The 20,061-nt window shown below is 44.4% G+C and overlaps 1 protein-coding gene across 1 annotated transcript in view; it reads right to left on the reverse strand.

Moving 5' to 3' along the window:
• Nucleotides 1-203: 203 nt before the first annotated feature.
• Nucleotides 204-20,061, reverse strand: part of Slc25a17 (solute carrier family 25 member 17) — a 41,782-nt gene continuing 21,924 nt past the window's right edge. The window contains exons 4-9 of the mRNA XM_031350030.1: nucleotides 19,339-19,490; nucleotides 10,415-10,531; nucleotides 8,695-8,840; nucleotides 8,519-8,614; nucleotides 4,823-4,905; nucleotides 204-1,053 (exon numbers count right to left, since the gene is read on the reverse strand). Coding sequence (XP_031205890.1) covers nucleotides 906-1,053; nucleotides 4,823-4,905; nucleotides 8,519-8,614; nucleotides 8,695-8,840; nucleotides 10,415-10,531; nucleotides 19,339-19,490 — 742 coding nt within the window. The 3' untranslated portion in view covers nucleotides 204-905. The remainder of the gene's footprint in view (nucleotides 1,054-4,822; nucleotides 4,906-8,518; nucleotides 8,615-8,694; nucleotides 8,841-10,414; nucleotides 10,532-19,338; nucleotides 19,491-20,061) is intronic.

Consider the following 20,061-nt stretch of genomic DNA (forward strand, 5'->3'; position numbering starts at 1 on the left):
AGCCCCTAGTGACACACCTCCTCTAATAAGGCCACACCTCCTAACCCTTCCCAAACAGTTCCACCAACTGGAACTAAACATGTACATGTGAGTCCACAGGGCCATTCTCATTCAAACCACCACACACAACACACAACACACATACATACACACACACACACACACACACATTTAAGGCCTTAATAAAGAGCAACTTTCATTAATGTTTTTTGTATGAGTGCTGATAATTTATTGAGGCTCATGTGATTGGAGCTTGCACAAATGGGCATACAACATCAAGGCTTTTACTGTAATAAAAAGACAATTCGAAATAAATATGTATTAAAAAAAACCATGTCAAACACCAATGAATAGTTGACATTTAAAAATTTTAAGAAAATCATTTAGGTTAATAATTTTCATTTCCCCCACAAAATAAATAGCTCTCTTTAAGCAGGAGGAAAAGAGTCAGACGGAAACAAAGTCATGCCCATGGCTCAGTGAGGAACTCTTTACCAAGATTAAGACAGAAAAGTATATGAGGAGAATTATGTTACTGAGTTGTCTGGAACCTGGGAGAGTATTAAGTGAAAGAAAACAAGTGGCAAAGTTGAGAAAAGCCTCAGATGGAAAGTCTGCTCCCCCCTTGAGAAAATGAAGGAACACCCACAAACTAACACTTTCAGGGTTTTAATATTTTCATATCAGTCTAACCTCTACCCCCAAATCCAACCAAACACCATAAAAAACACCAAAAGACCATAAAAGCGATAAGCTTAGCTGGCTATACTCCCTGTTTAGCCTTTGATGCCTTTACAGCCCATGACAGGAATGTCTGTGGTGTGGATGGAACCACGGGGAAAGGAGAACTGTGCCTCTTCTCTCTGTGCAACCCCTGCGCCCCCACACTGTCCTGTGGGCGGGCCTCAGTGCTTCTGTGTGCTCCTCAGGCCCATTACTGTGAAGGTAGCAGCTGTCAGTTTCTCATACACAAGGAACATGAGGGCGGCTGTGAGCACTGTCTGCAGCAGCTTGGCTTCCAGGCCTTTGTAGAGTCCCATTATTCCAAAGCGCCTAAAAGGAAAGAGGTTGGGAAAAAATAGATTTCTCTTTGTAAAAATGGGCTCTTGTGTTAGATCTGTTGCCCTAATAGCTTCTCCCTGAAAGGGTTTCTCTTCAGGATCAAAGCAAGCAACAGAGGTTTTCAATTCCAACAATCTGATGCTGGAGTATTTCTTAGCTTTGCAGGTAGACAGATGAAACTCAGTATGAGGGGCCATTGATACTGTCTTTATTACAGCTGTCATTAGCTAGTGGGGTGCTAGCAACACTGCGCTAATAGGATGCAGATTCTGAAAGCTTCTGACACCATTATAATGCCCAAACCAGAGATCTAAGAACTACGTTTAATGGGCCCCCAACACCAGGTATTTCAACATAAGAGCCCCTAACTGGTAAGAAAGCCATTAATTGGTTCAGATCATCTAATCCTCAATAGAACTAAGGAAAGAGACAGAAATGAAGAGTTGTCAGGTTCTCAGATTGCCTGTACATTTGGTCCTAGGGCTCAAATGAAATTTAGTAAGCACCTGACTCACTCAAACTGCTGCTTAAAATACAGATCTTCCAGCCCACTCAAAGAATATATGACTCATTAACTTTAGGACAGGACTCAAAAAATTTGCATGTCCAACAAGCTCCCAGGTGGTGAGGAAGAATATGCTAGCCAGGGACCAGCACATAAGAGCTCCTCAGACAAGAATGCTTTGGCTAGAACCGGAAACTCAAAGCAAATAATCACTCCAAAGCTATTTGCTAAGAGTGAGTTAGTCTCTTGTACCAATTCAATAACAACTCTGGCCTGTGGGTTAACGTTACAACTAATCTGACGCCCAAATCAAGCTAGCCTATAAATGTGCTGTAAAAATCTATTGCTGGGCAATCACGTGAAAAACGGGATGGAAGACTGGACCCATGCCTTTCCTGTTCACTGATTACCCCCTCTTCAGGGTGTGACATTACCCACAACGGAAAGCCCAGCCAGGGCTACTGAGACTGCAGACTCTGAGGCCGAGGCCTGCAGGGAAGGTGCAGATACATGATGTGACAAGCATTTAGCTGAGTTTTCCTTTTTATAGATAGGGTCTTTATGTAGCTCCTTCTGGCCTCGAACTTCTTATGCAGCCAAGGCTGTCTTCAACTTTTGGTTCTTCTACCTTTAGAGGTGTGTACATCACACCTGGCTTCAGGCGATACTATGTGTCTTTGCACATGTAAAGCCCAGAGGTTGACTTGAATTTTTCTTTCCACAAGACAGGGTTTCTCTGTGTAGCTCTGGCTGCCCTGGCTCTGTAGACTAAACTGGCCTTGAACTCACAAAGATCTGCCTGCCTCTGCCTCCTAAGTGCTCGGATTAGAGGTGAGCTGCCACCAATACCCTACTTTTAAAAAATATCTTTATTAGTTAAAATTTTTTATGTGTATGTTGTTTTGTCTGTATGTCACATGTGCAGTGACTGAGGAGGCCAGAAGAGGGCTTCCACTCCCTAGTACTGGAGTTCTAGCTGGTCTCTGCAGGCATAATGTTATTGTGTAACAAGGTGTAAAGATCACCTTGTACTTTTCAAATGCTGCTTTCTCTGACCCCATGTATGGTTGCAATCTGGACATGGCACTGTAATGCTTATCTAAGGTATTTCCTACCTCAGTGCTATGTAACCATCGCTCCCCATTTATTCTCTGATTTGTCAGTAAAAGCTGATCAGCCAATGGCTGAGCAGAGGAGAGAACAGGGCGGGACTTCTGATCCTAGTCAGGGGAGGGGGAGAGACATAGAGGAAGAGAGGAGTGGCCAAAAAGAGCACCACACCTGGACCAGAGAGAGCCAGAGCAATGCTAAACTGCAAGTATCTTGGGGGTTTTGATTGAGAGGTCATCAGATTTGCTTAGAGGATTAGAACAGATTAATAACTGCTCAGCTACTGTGCTGTAAGGCTTGATTAAATAAATCTTATAGTCTCTGTCTCATTTATTTAGGAGCTAGCTAGGATAAAGAAAAATTAACACTTTTAAAATTACAAAGTGTCATGTGGGTACTGGAACTGAACCCAGGTCCTCTGAAAGAGTAGCCAATGCTCTTAACCCCTGAGCCATCTCTCCAGCCCCTCTTCAGGTGTTTTTTAATCATGTACAATTGGAGAGGAGGGTTGGTTATGTTATTTCATTATCAATAACAGTAGCCACTATCCAGATGTGGCAAATAAAAATTAAAGCAATGGCCGGCAGTGGTGGCACAGGCCTTTAATCCTAGCACTCGGGAGGCAGAGGCAGGCGGATGTCTAGGAGTTTGAAGTTAGCCTGGTCTACAAAATGAGTTCCAGGACAGACAAAGAAACCCTGACTTGAAAAAAACAAAAAGATTAAAACAATGGGAACTGGGTTTCTCGGTAGCATTGCAGTATTCCATATGCTCAACAGCTCCATGCAGCTGGTCACAACCTGCCTGGACAGTGCAGGTGTTTCCATCAATACAGAACATGCTACGGCAGAATGGCAGCCATTTATCTGGCTCTGCCTCTCTCTAGTACAGGGCAAACTGCTTTCTCTAAATCTATTTCTTTATTTGCAAAATGGTAATATAATTGCTTTTCTACAGGGCTGAGGGTGGACCAAACAAGACCAAGAAACAAGATGTGAAAACAATTAATTTGCAAATTATAGGACCTCATCAATTTCTAATTGTTAAACCTCTTAGTAATGGCCATCTTCCTTAAACTACTCAGTGCTGGAGAAAAATTTAATTGCTGTCATTCTTGAGGGTCAATTCACAGTATCTAAATAAATAATTTTTGAAATTATAAAATGTCAGAATTGTATGTGTTCTAATCCCCTTAGCGAGGTAATTCCACATAAAGGGCTTCTCTACAATTCTGACTGCGTAACCGTACAAGGCTCAGTTTACAGTCTTCAGTCAGCAATGTCCGTGCAGGAGAGCCTTCGACAGCCTGGGCACTCAGCTCAGTGACTGGTGAATAAGCCACAGTGTGTTACATCACAGGAAGACAGCACAGGTCTGCGGGAAGGGCTGGGTGTGATGTCAAGGTTACACAAAGTAGAAGGTGAGGCAGGACTGCCTCAAGGTTGAGACTAGCCTGGTCTACCTGACAAGTACTAGGCCAGTCAGGGCTACATTGCAAGACTCTGCATCAAAAAAGTAAAAATAAAACAGTAAGATGAATAACACACACACAGAAAACACATACACTGAAATACATGTTTTGTATGGTTCTCTAGAAATGTGCATGCTTTTCAGTGACTACCTCTTAAGAGAGGAACAAGAGAGAGAATTTTTTTAAAAAAATATATGTATATATGTAACTTATATGATATTTAACTGGCTTTATATTGGTGAGTTTTTTATTTTATTTACTTTTGAGACAAGTCTCACTATGTGGCTCCAGTTGGCTTAGAACTTGCTATGTAGATCAGGCTGGCCTCAAACTCACTGAGATCTGCCTACTTCTGCCTCCCAAGTGCTGGGCATCATACTTCTTTATTTTGTCTTGGTTCTAGCGTCTGAACCCAGGGCCATGCACATACTAAACCCAGGCTCCACCACCAAGCTCCATTCCCAACCTTGGGGGTTGTCTTTCCAAAGGAATCCTGTATTTATAACTACCAAGAATAAAGAGCTGAACTTTCCTGTAATTCTCCCAAACTGCTGTCAAATCACACTAAGCTCCTAATCTGAGAGAAACCTGAACACAAAGGAAAGGTTTCTGATGGTGTGGCCACTCCATCCTCCCTGGCAGAGGAGGCTGCTGGGAGGGGAAGCAGGACTCACTTGACTCGCTGGTGAAGGAGAGAGAGAACATTTCGGAGACTCCCCAGTGTCCTGTTTTCTGGGTTTAGTCTATGACGTCCAAACTGCGATGGGAGGAAAAAAAAAAAGATAATTACTATTTATCACTGTTTTATCTTAATTTTGTTTTTTAAAAAATTTATTTTTAATCATGTGCATATATATGTGTGAGTGTGGCTATGTGCCCGATTGAGCACCAGTGCCTTGGTCTTCAGGAGCTGGGGTCCCAGGAGGCTGTGAGCCTCCCCACAGGAGTGCTGGGGGAGTGAACTTGGGTCCTCTAAACCACCCCCTCTCCAGCCCTCTTCATCTTAATTTCAACTTAGGAAATTACACTGGAGGAACATCTCCTAACACAGTATTTGTTGATAAAAATATCCAATTAGCATCATAGATTTTATTAATCTTTTTCAATTAAGTAAGTCAAAATAAGTATTTTTCACTAAAGAAAGCATACTCGGGCTGGTGAGATGGCTCAGCAGGTAAGAACACTGACTGCTCTTCTGAAGGTCCTGAGTTCAAATCCCAGCAACCACATGATGTCTCACAACCACCCTTAATGAGATCTGATGCCCTCTTCTGGTGCGTCTGAAGACAGCTACAGTGTACTTACTTACAATAATAAATAAATCTTTAAAAAAAAAAATTCCTTAAGAAAAAAAAAAGGAAAACATACTCTTTTTCGTTCTTCTGGGGATTGAGCCAAAGGCCTTCAGTATGCTAAAATAGATCCCTCCGCCACTAAACTATATCCTCAGCATGGGGAACTTGCACTTTTACAGAGAATTATGGAAAAATTCTGTCAGCAAAGATTAAAACAAAACAGAAGCACATGCCTGGGGTGATACGCAGATGGGGGGGGAGGGTAACTTCCAGGTCTTTGAGACATTCTGTCTGGTAACTACTGATCAGTCAGAGCACCCTCAATCAACACTCTTCAAATCATATGTCAGGAATATGTTTAAAACATTAATGTGAACAATAGTGAAATGAGCCAATTTCACAAAAACAGCACATTAGCAAAAACATTTTTCATGGAAAGTAGTTTTTTTTAACTGAGACACCACCTTCATTTTTTCTAGCAATAAATCTTTCCTATGTTCTTTCTAGAGCAGATTTTTTTATTTCAGATTTTTATTTATTATATGTAAGTATGTTGTAGCTGTCTTCAAACACCCCAGAAGAGGGCATCAGATCTCATTACAGATGGTTGTGAGCCACCATGTTGTTGTTGGGATTTGAACTCAGGACCTTCAGAAGAAGCGGTCAGTGCTCTTAATCGCTGAGCCATCTCTCCAGCCCCTCTAGAACAGATTTTTTTTTTTAAAGATTTATTTATTATTATAAATGAGTACACTGTAGCTGTCTTCAGACACCAGAAGAGGGCATCAGATTTCATTATGGGTGGTTGTGAGCCACCATGTGGTTGCTGGGATTTGAACTCATGACCTTCGGAAGAGCAGACTCTGCTCTTACCCTCTGAGCCATCTCACCAGCCCTAGAACAGATTTTTAACAGTATTTTTGTAATGCTGGGGATCGAACCCAGGACCTTGCACATGCTAAGTAAGCAACACATCAAGCCCCAGCACAGACCCTGAATTTGTCCACATCTATCTCCATAGCTGCTAACCTAGCCTAGGCTACCGCGCCCTCACCTGGATTACCAAAATGGTCTCCTACCCGACTGGCCCTCTTTCTCTCTCTCTTTAGCCTGGGGTGGGGTGTAGCTTTTTTTCTCCCGTTGTAGTTGTTGTCTGGAGGCTTCTGCCTGTCTGCTGACCTACTCTGCTAACCTGGAAGCCTCAGCACAATCTGACCTGGGCCTAGAATGTTTTCAGCCTCAGACGTGCTGCTGAGTAAGCTCACCTTTCTTTGTTGTTTCTGAGCTCTGGCTCATTCTAATTCAACTCAGCTGTTCTGGCTCAAACTCCTCTTCCAGCTGACTTACTCAATCTGGCTTTTCTCTTGGCCTCTGACTAACTCTAGCAACCTGTCCTAGTCTTCTGGCTCTTTCTCATCCTCTGGCTCATTCTGTCTTCACCTGTGTCTAGCTTGTTCTCTCCTTAGTCTGTCTCCATAAAACTCTCCTGGTAACACTGCCGCCTCCTCCCTCTCCGTGCTGCTCAACTCTACTGCACTGCTCTCCAGGAACTCCACTGTATTCCTGGACTGTATTTTCTTCTCCCTAAACTCTCTCTCCCTTAAATGGCTTCTCTTCCCTCTCTCATCTCTTGAGAACTGGGCATATCCTATTCCGTCAAATCTTTCTCTGGTTTGTTACTTTGTCTGATACTTAATTAGACATAGCTTTCAAACATGGTGCTTCCTTCTACAAACTAACTTCACCTTCATTGTTTGAGATTAAGGGTGAGGTCCAAAGGCCAGTCTGTATTCCAGGCAGAGGGATTAAAGGTGTGTGCCAAGGGCTGAGCCACACCACAACTAGAAACAGGTTCAAACAGCCTGTGCCAGTGGAAGATGAACCTGTGTGCATGTAGAGGTGAAGCAGGGCCTCCCTCTGTTGCCTTCCTCTGGATGTCCGTCTTCATGCCATAAGATGGTCCTCACTGACCCAGGAGCTTGTCACTTTGACTAGGCCAGTCAGCTCTTAAGATCTGCCTGTCTCTATCCCCATACTTCCCCAACCCCATGTTTGGGTTACAGGCACAGGGAGCCATGCCTGACTCAAGTGCTGGAGATTTGAACTCAGGTCCATATATTCACAGAGCAAACAAACACTCTTACCCAGCCTCTTCCCTCAGCTGACGAATCCACTGCAGAAGAGCCTTCCACACAGGCCCTCCAGAACTGTCTATCAGGTCATACCACTTCACAGAGGCTTACTGCTGGGCTGAAAATAAGATCTTCCCATCCCCTTTCCTCACCTACAGCTACCTTTCCACTAATTATTCCAGTTTCATGCTGGCCACAGAGGCCTCCTTTCAGTTTGTAAGATGAAGTAAGCTCTTGACGTCTGTAAGATGAAGCAAGCTCTCTCCCTCTTCCAGATACACAGTCCTCCCTCAGATGGCACAAGCTTCATATTCCCTTGCATCTTAATTTCAGTGTGCTTCTCAAGAGAGGTGGGGATACAGCCAAACCAGCTAGGAAGAACCCCACGGCTCCTCTTCAGTAAGCCAGTGCTGCTTATGTCCGTAATAGCTGACTCAGACTGGAATAAGACCTGGTTCTTTCACTTGCTGTCTCCATGAGCAAGGACAGGGACTACAATGTACCCCCAGCTTCTCACAGCGTGTCTAAAAATGTCTGAACGTATAAGCAACCAAATGTTTGGAAGTCTGAAAGTGCTTTGGAAAAGTTAAATTGTTAACTCTCTATGCGTGAACTAAGAAGTTAACCTCTGACTTCATCAAGGCCCATCTGCTCCATGGAAAACAATGGGAATGAGAAGCGAACCTGGGTTGTCCTAAGTCCCTGAGGAATCTTTTCACACAGATGGTTTTTCTGAGACCATATATTACTAAAAAATTCCAATGTAAACCTCATTCCATGTCATGCAGAAAGTTAGACAAAAGCCAGAAGTTATGGCATGAAGACATATTGCACACAGAGAAAAAGGGTAAAACCACACAGGCACGCCACCTGCATTATTGCTTTTATGATTTTAGGATGTATTTTGTCACTGGACTTTTCTTTAGGAGAACCCCGCACTCACCCTCAGAATTGACTGTACCGTCTGCATGGGATAGGTGAGTGTGGTGGCAACTGCTTTAGCTACTGCACCAATGATGAACACATCCAGAGAAGAGAGCTGGAAAGCAGAGGAGGGACCATTTTAATCAAACAAGGAAGCAGGCATTTCTTTTAGACAATTTTAAAATTAGGGATTACCTTCATCCGCTTCTTTAAAAGCTGCCGTTTTAAGCCTTCATAGAACATGAATTGGATGGCAGGGTTGAAGACCAACAGCAAGGAGGGAAAGGTGCCATTCCACAGGGCCAAGATCCCTTCATCTCGAATAATCTGGTGGAAGGCATCTAAGCAAGAAGTCAGGCTTTTGCAGAGCACCACGACAGTGCCCTAACTAGGAAAGACATTTATTCTGTTCAGATGGGCCCAGAGAGAAACTACCCTTTCAATAATATTTTGGGGGCAGATTCCCTACTTAGGTACCTTTCTATTCATCTGTCTTTGTTTTTAAAGATGTTCCTGCTATGTAGCCCAGTACAGCCTTGAACACTGTATCCTCCTGCCTCAGACAACAACTGGTGTGGACTGCCATGCACTGCAGTTAACTACCATTTAATAACCATCAGAATGGGATGCCAACCTCCATCACATGGACTTTTCCTGACAACCCTAGTTTAGACTGCTGCACTGTCAGCACAGATGGGAATTGGGTCCTGTACAGAGCTGTAAACTGTAAACCAAGCACTCCACAGGGCCAAGCATAGCACAAGATAACATCTTTTCTTGAAATCTATGACCAAGGACTCACAAGAGAACTACTCTGTTACAAAGAGAAACGCATGAGAAATGAGAGTATGGCCTTGTGGCTTCACTAGAAAGCGGAAGCCAGGCAGTGTGTGGTGGCTCACTCTGGCAATCCAGCACTCTGGAGACTACGGCAGGAGGATCAAGACTTCAAAAGCCAGTTGTACATCGAGAGCTTGCCTTAAAGAAGCAGTTTAAAGCCATCACTACGGTCCTGGTATCCAAAGACATCATCCTGGGATAAAAGGTGTACTAGTCTTTAAAAATACAAACGTGGGCTGTTGCACTGCAAGCACACCAGCACTGAGGAGGCTAAGGGGCAGGAGGAGCTTAAGTCTGCAGCCAGCCTTGGTTAAACAGTGAGACTGTTTCAAAACCAGTACCAGGCTGGGTATGGTGGGTCACACCTGTAATGTTAGTACTTCGAAGCCAGTGTAGGCCTCAAAGTGTTCAAGGCCAACCTGGGAAACACCAAAACTCTTGTCTTTAAAAAAAAAAAAAAAACCCCTTGAGCTGGGGCTATAACTCAGTGGAGTGCTTGCCTAGAATATACATAGCCATGGGTTCAGTCTCTAGCATGGCATTGTGATGCACTCCTGTAATCCCCACAAGGAGACATGGAGGCAGGGGAATCAGAAGTTCAAGGCCATCTTCAGCTATGAGTATGAGGCCAGCCTCGACTATAAGAGACTGTCTTAAAAACGGAACAAAACCCCAAACTACCACAACAACACAATTTACTTTAGGGGTAGAATGCTTGCCCAGCACACTTGAGGTTCTGGGCTTAATACCTAGCAAAAAATTAAATAAAAACTCACACATGCCTCGTCTCCCCACCTACTCCTTGGGAGTAACACAAGTCCCCACCCTAGGCTTAGGCTTGCTATCAGGGAAGCCGGGCCAGCACAGTAGGTGTGTCCTCTTGTGTCACTGTCATGAGAATGTTCAGGGCTGAGACTCAGCTGTGGTCAGTCCAGATGAGTTCTATCAGCCACAGATACCCAGGCAAACAAATGGTTTCCTGACATTTGGAGCTGTCTGCTAGGCAGCTTTTCTGTGGCAACAGTGTTCAAACAGACAGGACACACCTCAGCGACACCTACCGAGTGACACCTACCGATAATGCCCTTGTAGTTAGTTGGTATAATGTCTTCATTCCGAAATTTTGCCCCCTGCAGCTTCAGTCTGGTGTTCACCACCCAGAGCGGAGTAGTTAGCAGCACATTCACCACGCCTTTAAAAACAGAGAAAGACACCTGAAAACACAGTCACCTGCTAACCTTTGCTGTCTTAAGTTACACACCAGTAAGCCATTTCTATTGAGATGCCGCTGACCTCAGGGAAGGTTTAACTTTGTGCTGGGGTGCAACACATGCTACTGCCATTAGAAGCAATCTGGAAGCCTGGCTGACAGCAGCCCTTCCTCACACAGAGTGCAGCACTTCCTCACTCAGTGAAGCCAATCATTTGTTGATTTATTTTGTTTTTTTAATAGGATGCAAAATGATGATTTGGGGATGGGAATTTAACTCAGGGATAGAGGAATTGCCTAATACATGCAAGGCCTGCTTTAATCACCAGCAGTGCAAGACAAAACAAAGTAGCAGTTTGATATAGTTTTGAACACAACTGTTAAATAAATAGCTTCAGAGAGAGAGAGAGAGAGAGAGAGGAGAATTCTGTTGATACCATGCTAAATCCACGTCAGCATCTGAGAAAACAACGGCCCACTCTCATGTTAAGTAGCACAGGGTTTTAAACAAGTATGATCTAGTACTCTGGGCAACAGGTGGGAGGACAGACTGACATTTCCAAGTGCTTTTACTGGGACCAAAAGCTCACAGAAGAGTTCATCAGAGAAGAGGATTAGGACAGTCAGCAGCAGGCAGCAGTTACAAAGTGTCACAAAATACCGGAAGGAGCTCCAGGCTTGCTGTGACCCTTACAAACATGAAGATTGGCCTTGGCCCCACAAGGCTGCCTCAGAGCAGCACCATGAGCCAGGTGCTTCTTTGAAAACACATGGTCCCAATTTAACAGCATCTTGAGAGACTAAAACTTCTCCTTGTCCTGAAATGATTAAAGAAAATACCATACAGGATTGTAACAAAATGCCCAACAAATGGTGTCTGCTTTATAATTACAAGTCAACCAAAGGACAGGCAGTGCATGTAATGAACTGTCAGGCCCCAGCTGAGCCCTGAAGAACAAACGGGAACAATCCTAAAGAAGAAAGGAAGCTCCCCACCCCCCTGCGAAAAGCCCTTCAAACACAACACAGAGGCAAAAACATGTTTTCATGTAAGGAATCCCAAACGCCCTTCAGAGAAAACAGTTAAATCAGGGGTAGACTGGACAAAAGCAGCTAAAGGGACTCTAATCTTATTGTTTTGTTTGTTTCATACAGTTACTAAAGTACGATGTCTTTCTGCTTATTTTCCAGGAGCATTGTACCAACATATTTCCCCCAAATAAAAGTCAGTACCAAGTAATCTTATGAACCGAATTTCTACAGAGCCACAGAATACCAAGAAGCCACCTGGAGCTCTGACCCTATTCATGCACTGTCTCTGAAAAAGCTGTGCCTGCCACAGGAGATCCTTGCTAGACTCTTTCCAAAGGCACCAGTGCCCCACAGCCCATCTGCCCAGAATTCAGAACAGATGCAAGCTTGATGTCATGTACATTTCACTTCACAGAGACAAATCGGGATCTGGGAAAATCAGGCTAGTAAATGCTGGTGTTGGTGCCTGCCTGCCCGCCCCTCCCCCGCACCCCCTTCCTTCCAGGACAAAGAGAGCACAGGAGAGCTTGGAACCCAGGGATACCACAGAAAAGCTGTGTACGCACGATCCCAAACAACTGAAATGCATTGCCCATTAGGCAGATTCTTTAGAAATCAAGACGTCCTTCAGGCTCTATTCAAGAAGTAGGTGTACACAAAACACAAGGAGCCACAGCAAGACTAAGACACAGCCATTATTTAGGGCTCTGCTTCCATGTTCCCATTATTTATACAGCAGAGAGACTGAGAGGCTCTGAGGGCAGCTTCAAGTACAAAGGGCACCACAATTCTTAGCTGAAGGGGTCGAAAGTCACTGCAAAGTTTTGCATCTGGGAAGATCAAGTACTGCCTTCATTCTCTAAGTCAGAATGGATAGAGAGGTACCTTTCTACCACAATAATTTTATGAATTCTGGGCTGGAATGCTCTCAAAAATACTTGACAATGCTTTTTTAAAACTTCACAAAAATTACAACTTACATAATCAAGCAAATGGCAGCATTCCAGAGCTACTCATGACTAACTTCAGTTCCAAATAACACACCACAAAGGCAGGCTCTCAGGGGTGCACGCCTGTTGGTTCTAATCTGGGGGTGTTGCTCCAGCTCTGAGACCTGAGTTCTAATTAATACTTTTCTTACCTAAGAGCAGGGGGTTACTTTTCTTTTGAGTACCTATGAATCCACCTTTTCTTTTCCTTTTCAATAACAAATCATTTACGAGAAAGCAGAACCAAACCAAGAGCTGTGAAACACTAACCAGACACACAAAAACCATTCAGCCATCCGGGTAAAGGAGCATGGGAACCCCACCCCACCCTCCTAGCCAGGAGAAGGGGCCAGGGAACAGCATCCCAAATCCAGCAGTATTATGGTAATTTTAAAATGTAGGCTCTCGGAGTCTGGAAGAGGCTCCACTCTGGTGTTCCCTTATTTGCCTAGAGATGACATCCTTGAGTGTCACAGGAGAGAAAAGTGGGTTATGTTACTACCCCTGGATAGACTGTCACAAACTGCAATCTGTCTCCCCTGCTAATTCACTTTCAGAGAGAATCACACAAAACGCTATGGTCCACAGGCACACTCTTTCTCTCTAAAAGCCATTTACCACCACTCAAAAACGACTCTTGGACAAAGAAGAGTGAATGCATAGGTTATTGTGTAGCCACTGACCTGAGGTTGCTTCCTGTGCAATTTAGGTACATTTGTTCTATTGTACATCCTGTGCATTCCTCCCTAGAGAGGCAGTGGGTGTTTGTGACTTTCATTTGCCACATCCTACCATTCTATCTTTTTTTGTATGGGGATTGCTTTTTGTATCTTTTTCCTTGTTAACCTGTCTACTGTCAGCTCATTTTAGAACTTTTCCAGGGTAAAGCAGCAGCCGTTGTCCATCCTCACAGCAGGAATAACTGGGGCATTGATGTTTACTTCTGAAATCTTAAAAGTAAACAGCTTTGTTCAAGGGGGAGGATGAAAATGTGTCTCAGATGCACAGATGGATAGAGTGTGTGATGGCAGCTGTTGCAGGAAAATGTCCAGGGCTAGGGAGATGGAATTCAAATCCTCAGCACCCCAAAAAACAGCTGGACATGGATGGCTACATGTGCCTGTAACCCCAGTGCTATGTGTGTGTGTGTGTGTGTGTGTGTGTGAGTGTGAGTGAGTGTGTGTGTGTGTATGTGTGTATGTATCTAGCCTATCCAGAAATGTGTGGGCTCCAGGCTCAGTGAAAGAACCCCATCTCAAGGGAACATGGCAGATACTTATTGAAGGCAACATTCAATGTACTCTGGCCTCTACAAACATGAATGCATACATACGCATTCATGCATACATGCACACATACACACATACACACACACATACTACTTAAGTAAATAAATTTTAAAAAGAGAAAGAAAATGGCAAATCAAGGTTGGAGGCTGAAGCAGGAGGACCATGAGTTTTATAGTTACTCATCTCAAAAATCGATTCTCATCCCCTCAAGACAGAATGAAATAAATCAAAATGGCAGATGAAAGCCTCAAGTCTAACTCACTGTCTCCCTAGGGACAAGCGCAACAAGATGTACAAGAATAATCCCAGCTGGCCAGATTAAGGCAGACGCAGGAAGTACGTTGTCAACTGGCATTCAAAAGTGCTGCTGCTCAAAATTACAATTCATAAACATGGCAAACACTGTCTTCACTCATGTGATCTATAAGGTTCTAGTCCCAGATTCTCCCAGGTATGTCTATTGGGTTTTTCTGTAGAAATATAATAAATAATAATAAACGTCTAAGTTTTAAGCAGAGCCTGAATAACAGCAAAGCTAGAGGTTCTCAACCTGTGGGTTGCAAACCCTGGGGGTCCAAATGACCCTTCTGCAGAACGCTTCTATAGGTGTTGCTGAAGACCATTGGAAAGTCCAGAGATTTACACTACCATTCATGATTCATAACAGTAGTAAAGTATAGTTATGATGCAGTTATGATGTAGCTATGAAAATAATTTTATGGTTGGGAGTCACCACAGCATGAGGAACTATTTAAAGGGTCGCAGCATTAGGAAGGTTGAGAACCTGGAAAGCTGTGCCTTGCTCTCCTCAGAGAAAGGGAAACTTGTTTCTCTGGAGCTAAGACAGTGACAGGGCTTAGGGAAAAGAAAAGACAGCTCTGATTACTGCAAGAATGGGTATGGATTAAGATACAAAAATATGTCACGGGGAGAAGTTTAAAATTGTAAAAACCATTTCCAAGGACTTCTGTACCATCAGAAAGAAGGCCTTCTAACGGAGAATCTCAGAATCGCAATCTTGTAATAATTCTTTAATTTCAGGTTTCGTGAGTACAACCACACTGGCATTTTCAGGTGGTTCTTTGTCGTGTGCTACTGTGTAGGATATTGTTGGGGACAACTGTCCTCTAGGCATAGTATGGTCATCACTATTTTCATTCCTCTTAAATTTTATTTTATGTACGTATACTGTGTGATCTTAAGCAGAGCATGTATGTATAGGAGCCTATGGAGGTCAGAAGTCTGATATCCCGGAATTGGATTTACAGACAGTGGTGAGCCTGAGTAATCTTGTAGGTGCTGGGAACTAAACCGGGGTCCTCTACAAGAACAGCAAGTGCTCTTGATCAATGAGGTATCTCTCCAGCTTTGGTCATCACCATCTTAACATTCACTCACAGAAGGAGTGGGGATGAACCATGGGACCCTCATCTTAGACTATAGCCAATCCTTCCACAACCCCTCCTCCCTCAGCTGTATGTAACTCTGCCCAAGCTGCACACTGTCTCAAGAAGTGCTAAAATATACAGGAGATGCAAATTTGACTAGAGGAGGTTCTTATTTATGTAGCTTTCAGGAAGTAGTCATCCGTGCTGGAGGGAGACTTCCTGGTGATGTAGCTGTTTTGGGGTCACCCACAGTCTTCTAACAGCTTGGGTATGCTCTCTTCTAAGTAAAGTCAATAAACTCTTTTGTCCACCAAGCTGGACTTGGGGTCCATAGCTGACAGGAGCAGACGTCTGAGTGCATCTCCTCAGGAAAAGTCATGCAGCGCTTGGTGCTCAGACAGGGACAGGTTAGAGCAAAGATGAGCTTGGGAGAATGTAGAGTGGCATTGCTCCCACTGTGGCGGGAAGCTAAGCCCTCTAGCATGGAGCATCTTGGGCTGAAGTGAGAGAGGATCCCTACATAGCCGTCCATCCCACGGTAGGGAATGGCATGCCTTCCAGCTATAGTAAGTTACCGTGTTCTTGCTACACAACCAAGACTGCTCTATCTGAAGGTAGTATCTGTGGGGTAATCCCAGCATGCCTGTCTTCCTCTATGTAGTAGAGTGCCACATTTGTCACATGAGTGCAGAGACATCTCCAAAATGGCAGAGAGAGAATGATTAGGATCCCTGAAATGTGCAGGTAGGGGTTGGAACTGTTAGCAGACTGTGGCATCAGTTGGTGGGCAGGGGGAAGCTTTGCTGTGAGTGATAGACACGCAGTGAGGATCAGCTGTCTGCCCAGAAGGAGCACACACACCCATACAAAAGAATCACAAAGAGAAGGAATGGGCACTAGCCTCTGAGCTGGCAGGAAAAGGGAGGAAGGGATGTGATGGAGGGCGTGGCTCCTGGGGGAGACCGGAAGGGAACAACAGGATGGGTTGTTGTGGCCTGGATGAATGTCCTCATCAGTTCACGCATCTGTACTCAAGGTCTTCAGTTGGTCACGTGGTTTGGGGAGGTTATGGAGCCACTTTAGGAAGTAGAGCCTTACGGGAGGAAAGGCTACAACCTTAACCCACTTCCAGCTCATTCTCTGCTTCCTACTCCTAACTGATGTCTTGCTTCCTCTATTCAAGCATGCTCAGCACAGTAATCAATGGTTTCATGTTAGAACACAAGTGAGAGCCTTGTGCTGCTGCTGAAGGCCCTCCAATCACTTCCGACCTCCTGTCCTGTGAAGTATTCATGACCTGGTCCTGTTCTCTGCAATCACATTGGCCTCTGCTCTGTTCTACAACACTCCTGCCATGTTTCTGCCTGTCTATATCGACTCTTTTAAAATGGCCACAATGACCTAGGCGGTGGAGGCGTACACCTTTAAGGCAGAAGGATCTCTGCAAATTCAAGGTCAGCCTGGTCTACAGAGCTAGTCTAGGGCAGTCAACAATACAAAAAGAAACCCTGTCCAAACAAACAAACAAACAAAAAGAAACAAAGAAAAAGAAAAAAGCCATGCTGTCTAAAACTCCCTCAGCTAGCCTACTATATGGTCTACCCTCTTCCTCTGATTAAATTTGACCTTAGTCCTTATCTTTTAACACATTACACATTAGATTTGTCTTCCCAATTGTCCTTCTTATGTCACTGGATTGCAAGCCTCAAGAGGACAAGGATTCTCATTTTACTTATGACTACTGTCCTTGCCACCTAGAACCAAGGTCAATAGAAGCAGTGACAGACAGAACACTGCAACGGTTTTAGGGGCTAGGCCGGGTACCAGAAGTTTATTACAATGCCCTACAACTCAAGAGCGCAAAAACAGTAGCTTAGTTTAAAAAAAAAAAAAAATCAGGCCAAGAATTTGAAAGGGCACTTTTGTAGAGATAATATACAAACAAGCAATGAGCACATGAAAAAACACCTGACAAAGCAAAACACACACTGATAAGAGTGACGGTTAGCACAAGGGAGAAAGTAGTGAGGAAAGAAGAGCGTGAGAAGCCTATGTATGATCACTGGACCATAAAGATACCTGTGGCAAGGACGCTGCCCCAGGGCCAGACAGAGGAGAGCTCGCTCAGCTGCAGTCACTCTCCCTTCCATGCAGCACGTGACTCGATCTTCACTGCGAACACAAGCCCAAAACAAGTCCGCTCCTACTCACGCATCTAGACGCCACTGCCTGCCCAGCACCGCACACACAAGTAACATATCACTGCCTGTCCAGCACCGTACACGGTGCACACCAGTAAGTCACGTATTCCTTAAAGTAAAATAGGTCTCACCCTATAAAATCATCAAAGTAGGTGGTAGCCTTATGGCCTCACACCAGACACCGTAGGACACACAAGACCAAGGAAGGGTGAAACGCTCTCATATGAGCCTCATGAAGGAGGCGACTAACACTACAACAGAGACAGTCCCCACTGACCTATCACCTGACCAACCGGCATGTGTGCCAAGGAACTAGAATAGGCAGCAGAGATGTTCTAAGCACTTTAGGGACTGCAGCCCGGCTTTGTGCCACTGCTAACACAGCCTACTCCTATTGCCATCTGATAGTCTACTAGATTGTCCACCGGGACCTGCCCTTTACTTCCGCAGCCTCCACAGGCCTGTCCCCCTCGTCAGCAGCTTTACTCTACTCTGAGGCTCAGTTCAAATCCGTGAAATCTGCAGCCTGGCTCTGTGGTAGGAGCATCTCCAGCAGCTTTCCGACAGGACGCATTCGCTAACACGCACCCCAGAATCTCTTTGCACCCGTCATCCTCCTGCCTCCACCTCTTTAACCCCCTGTCACTTAGTACTCACACACATCATTACAGTTGATTACAATGTGAGATCTAAAAGATAATATCAGTGGCTAAGATCACAACAAAAGAACTGCCAGCTACCAAGAGAAATTGGGACACAGTAAATTACAGCCAACAAAACTGATGGAGCTTGTAAATTTTTTGTTATTCAAAAATTCTGACATTGTGGGAAAATACTAATGTGTCCATCCCTCACTGCTTCTGACACAGCACACTCATGACAATTATGTATGATCCTGCAGGTCCATTTGGGGACATGTATATAAAAGTACTTGAGAAGAGGGCATCTCTTTAGATGCCCGGCCCTGTGTTCATGAGGCACTACTCACAGCAGCAAGTGGCGGGTGCCACCCAAGTGTCACCCAAGTGTCAGCAGATGAGAGGACGCACGCAATGTGATGTATGCATACAGCAGAGGATTATCTAGACACACAAAGGGAAGTATCTGGGAGCTGCTACAAGACACTGGAATCTCGGGCCTCTACGGAGTGAAATGAGCCTGCTACAAAAGACAAAGGCCGTGCCATTCACTCACGCAGTAACTGACGGAGTCAGACTCTTGAGAGCAGAAAGTAGGATGCATGAGGGTCACCAAGGGCTGGGGAGGGAGAGATGGGGAATTTACTTTGGGTATGTGAGGTTTTTAAAATGAACACCTCTGGTATCAGTTTTAAAATGCAAACATATTTCATATGACTAACTTATCTTAAAATTGTTAGTTTATGTCATGTGTTTTTATTATCTCATTAAGAAGACTTGTCAGGCCAGGTGGTGGTGGCACATGTCTTTAATCCCAGCCCTTGGGAGGCAGAGGCAGGCGGATTTCTAAGTTTGAGGCCAGCCTGGTCTACAGAGTGAGTTCTAGGACAGCTAGGGCTACATGGTGAGACCCTGTCTTGAAAAAAAAAAAAAAAAGAAGAAGAAGAAGACTTGTCAGAAAAACTGGTCATATTTTCTGTAGTATTACTGGGTGCTAAAGTCATCTCTTAGCGGATACATGAAGCACAGGTCAACATTAAAATATAAACATAGCTGGGCAGTGGTGGAGCACACCTTTAATCCCAGCACTTGGGAGGCAGAGGCAGGCGGATTTCTGAGTTCCAGGCCAGCCTGGTCTACAGAGTGAGTTCCAGGACAGCCAAGGAAACCTGTCTCGAAACCCTGTCTCAAAAAAACCAAAAAATAAAATAAAATAAAATATAAACATTTTATACACAGAAAACTTTGTTACCTGCTACAAATCCAACCACCAGATCTTTTCCTGTAGAAGAACGTTGACCTTTGACCCACACTGCTTTGAGGCTATTAAAAGTGTAAAAATAGACAAAATTGGAGCAGCAGAGACTGGAAATAACTGGAAACCATCCTCGGTATGGTGCCAGGCTATGGAAAAAACACAAAAAGCAAAGTAAAGATAATGGACAAAAGCTATGGGCAATTGCCAGAGAAGCCTGTCAAGGTCTGAATGTAAACCACCCGCCCCCCCCAAATAGGCTTATGTATTTGAATGTTTAATGCCAACACCTCTACCCGAAACTGTCTTAGAAGGCCGTGAAGTCTATAAGAGGGAATGGTCCAGTGGAGGCAATGTGATCATCTGGCATGCTTGACCTATCGTGATAGACTGTGAAGTAAGTCAGAATAAACCTCCCCTCCCTTCTCTTGTTTGTCACAGAACTAGAGAAGCAAGTAGTATGAAGCCAGGAAAAGTCTGGCCTCTACTGACAATCTCAAGGTCTGACAAAGAGTAGGACATCTGCAGCCCCGTAAAAGGTTCTCCCCACAGGGGCCTAGAGCTGCAGGAAGTAGCTAAGGCACACATCAGAAAGCACACGTGGACCACAGGAGGCCAGTGGGAGAGTTCCAGGACAGCCAAGGCTACACAGAGAAACCCTATCTCGAAAAATAAAACAAAAACAAAAAACAAAACAAAGAATTAAGAACACACACGGGG

This window comes from Mastomys coucha, unplaced genomic scaffold (assembly GCF_008632895.1).
Source record: "Mastomys coucha isolate ucsf_1 unplaced genomic scaffold, UCSF_Mcou_1 pScaffold11, whole genome shotgun sequence".
Classification (NCBI taxonomy): Eukaryota; Metazoa; Chordata; class Mammalia; order Rodentia; family Muridae; genus Mastomys; species Mastomys coucha.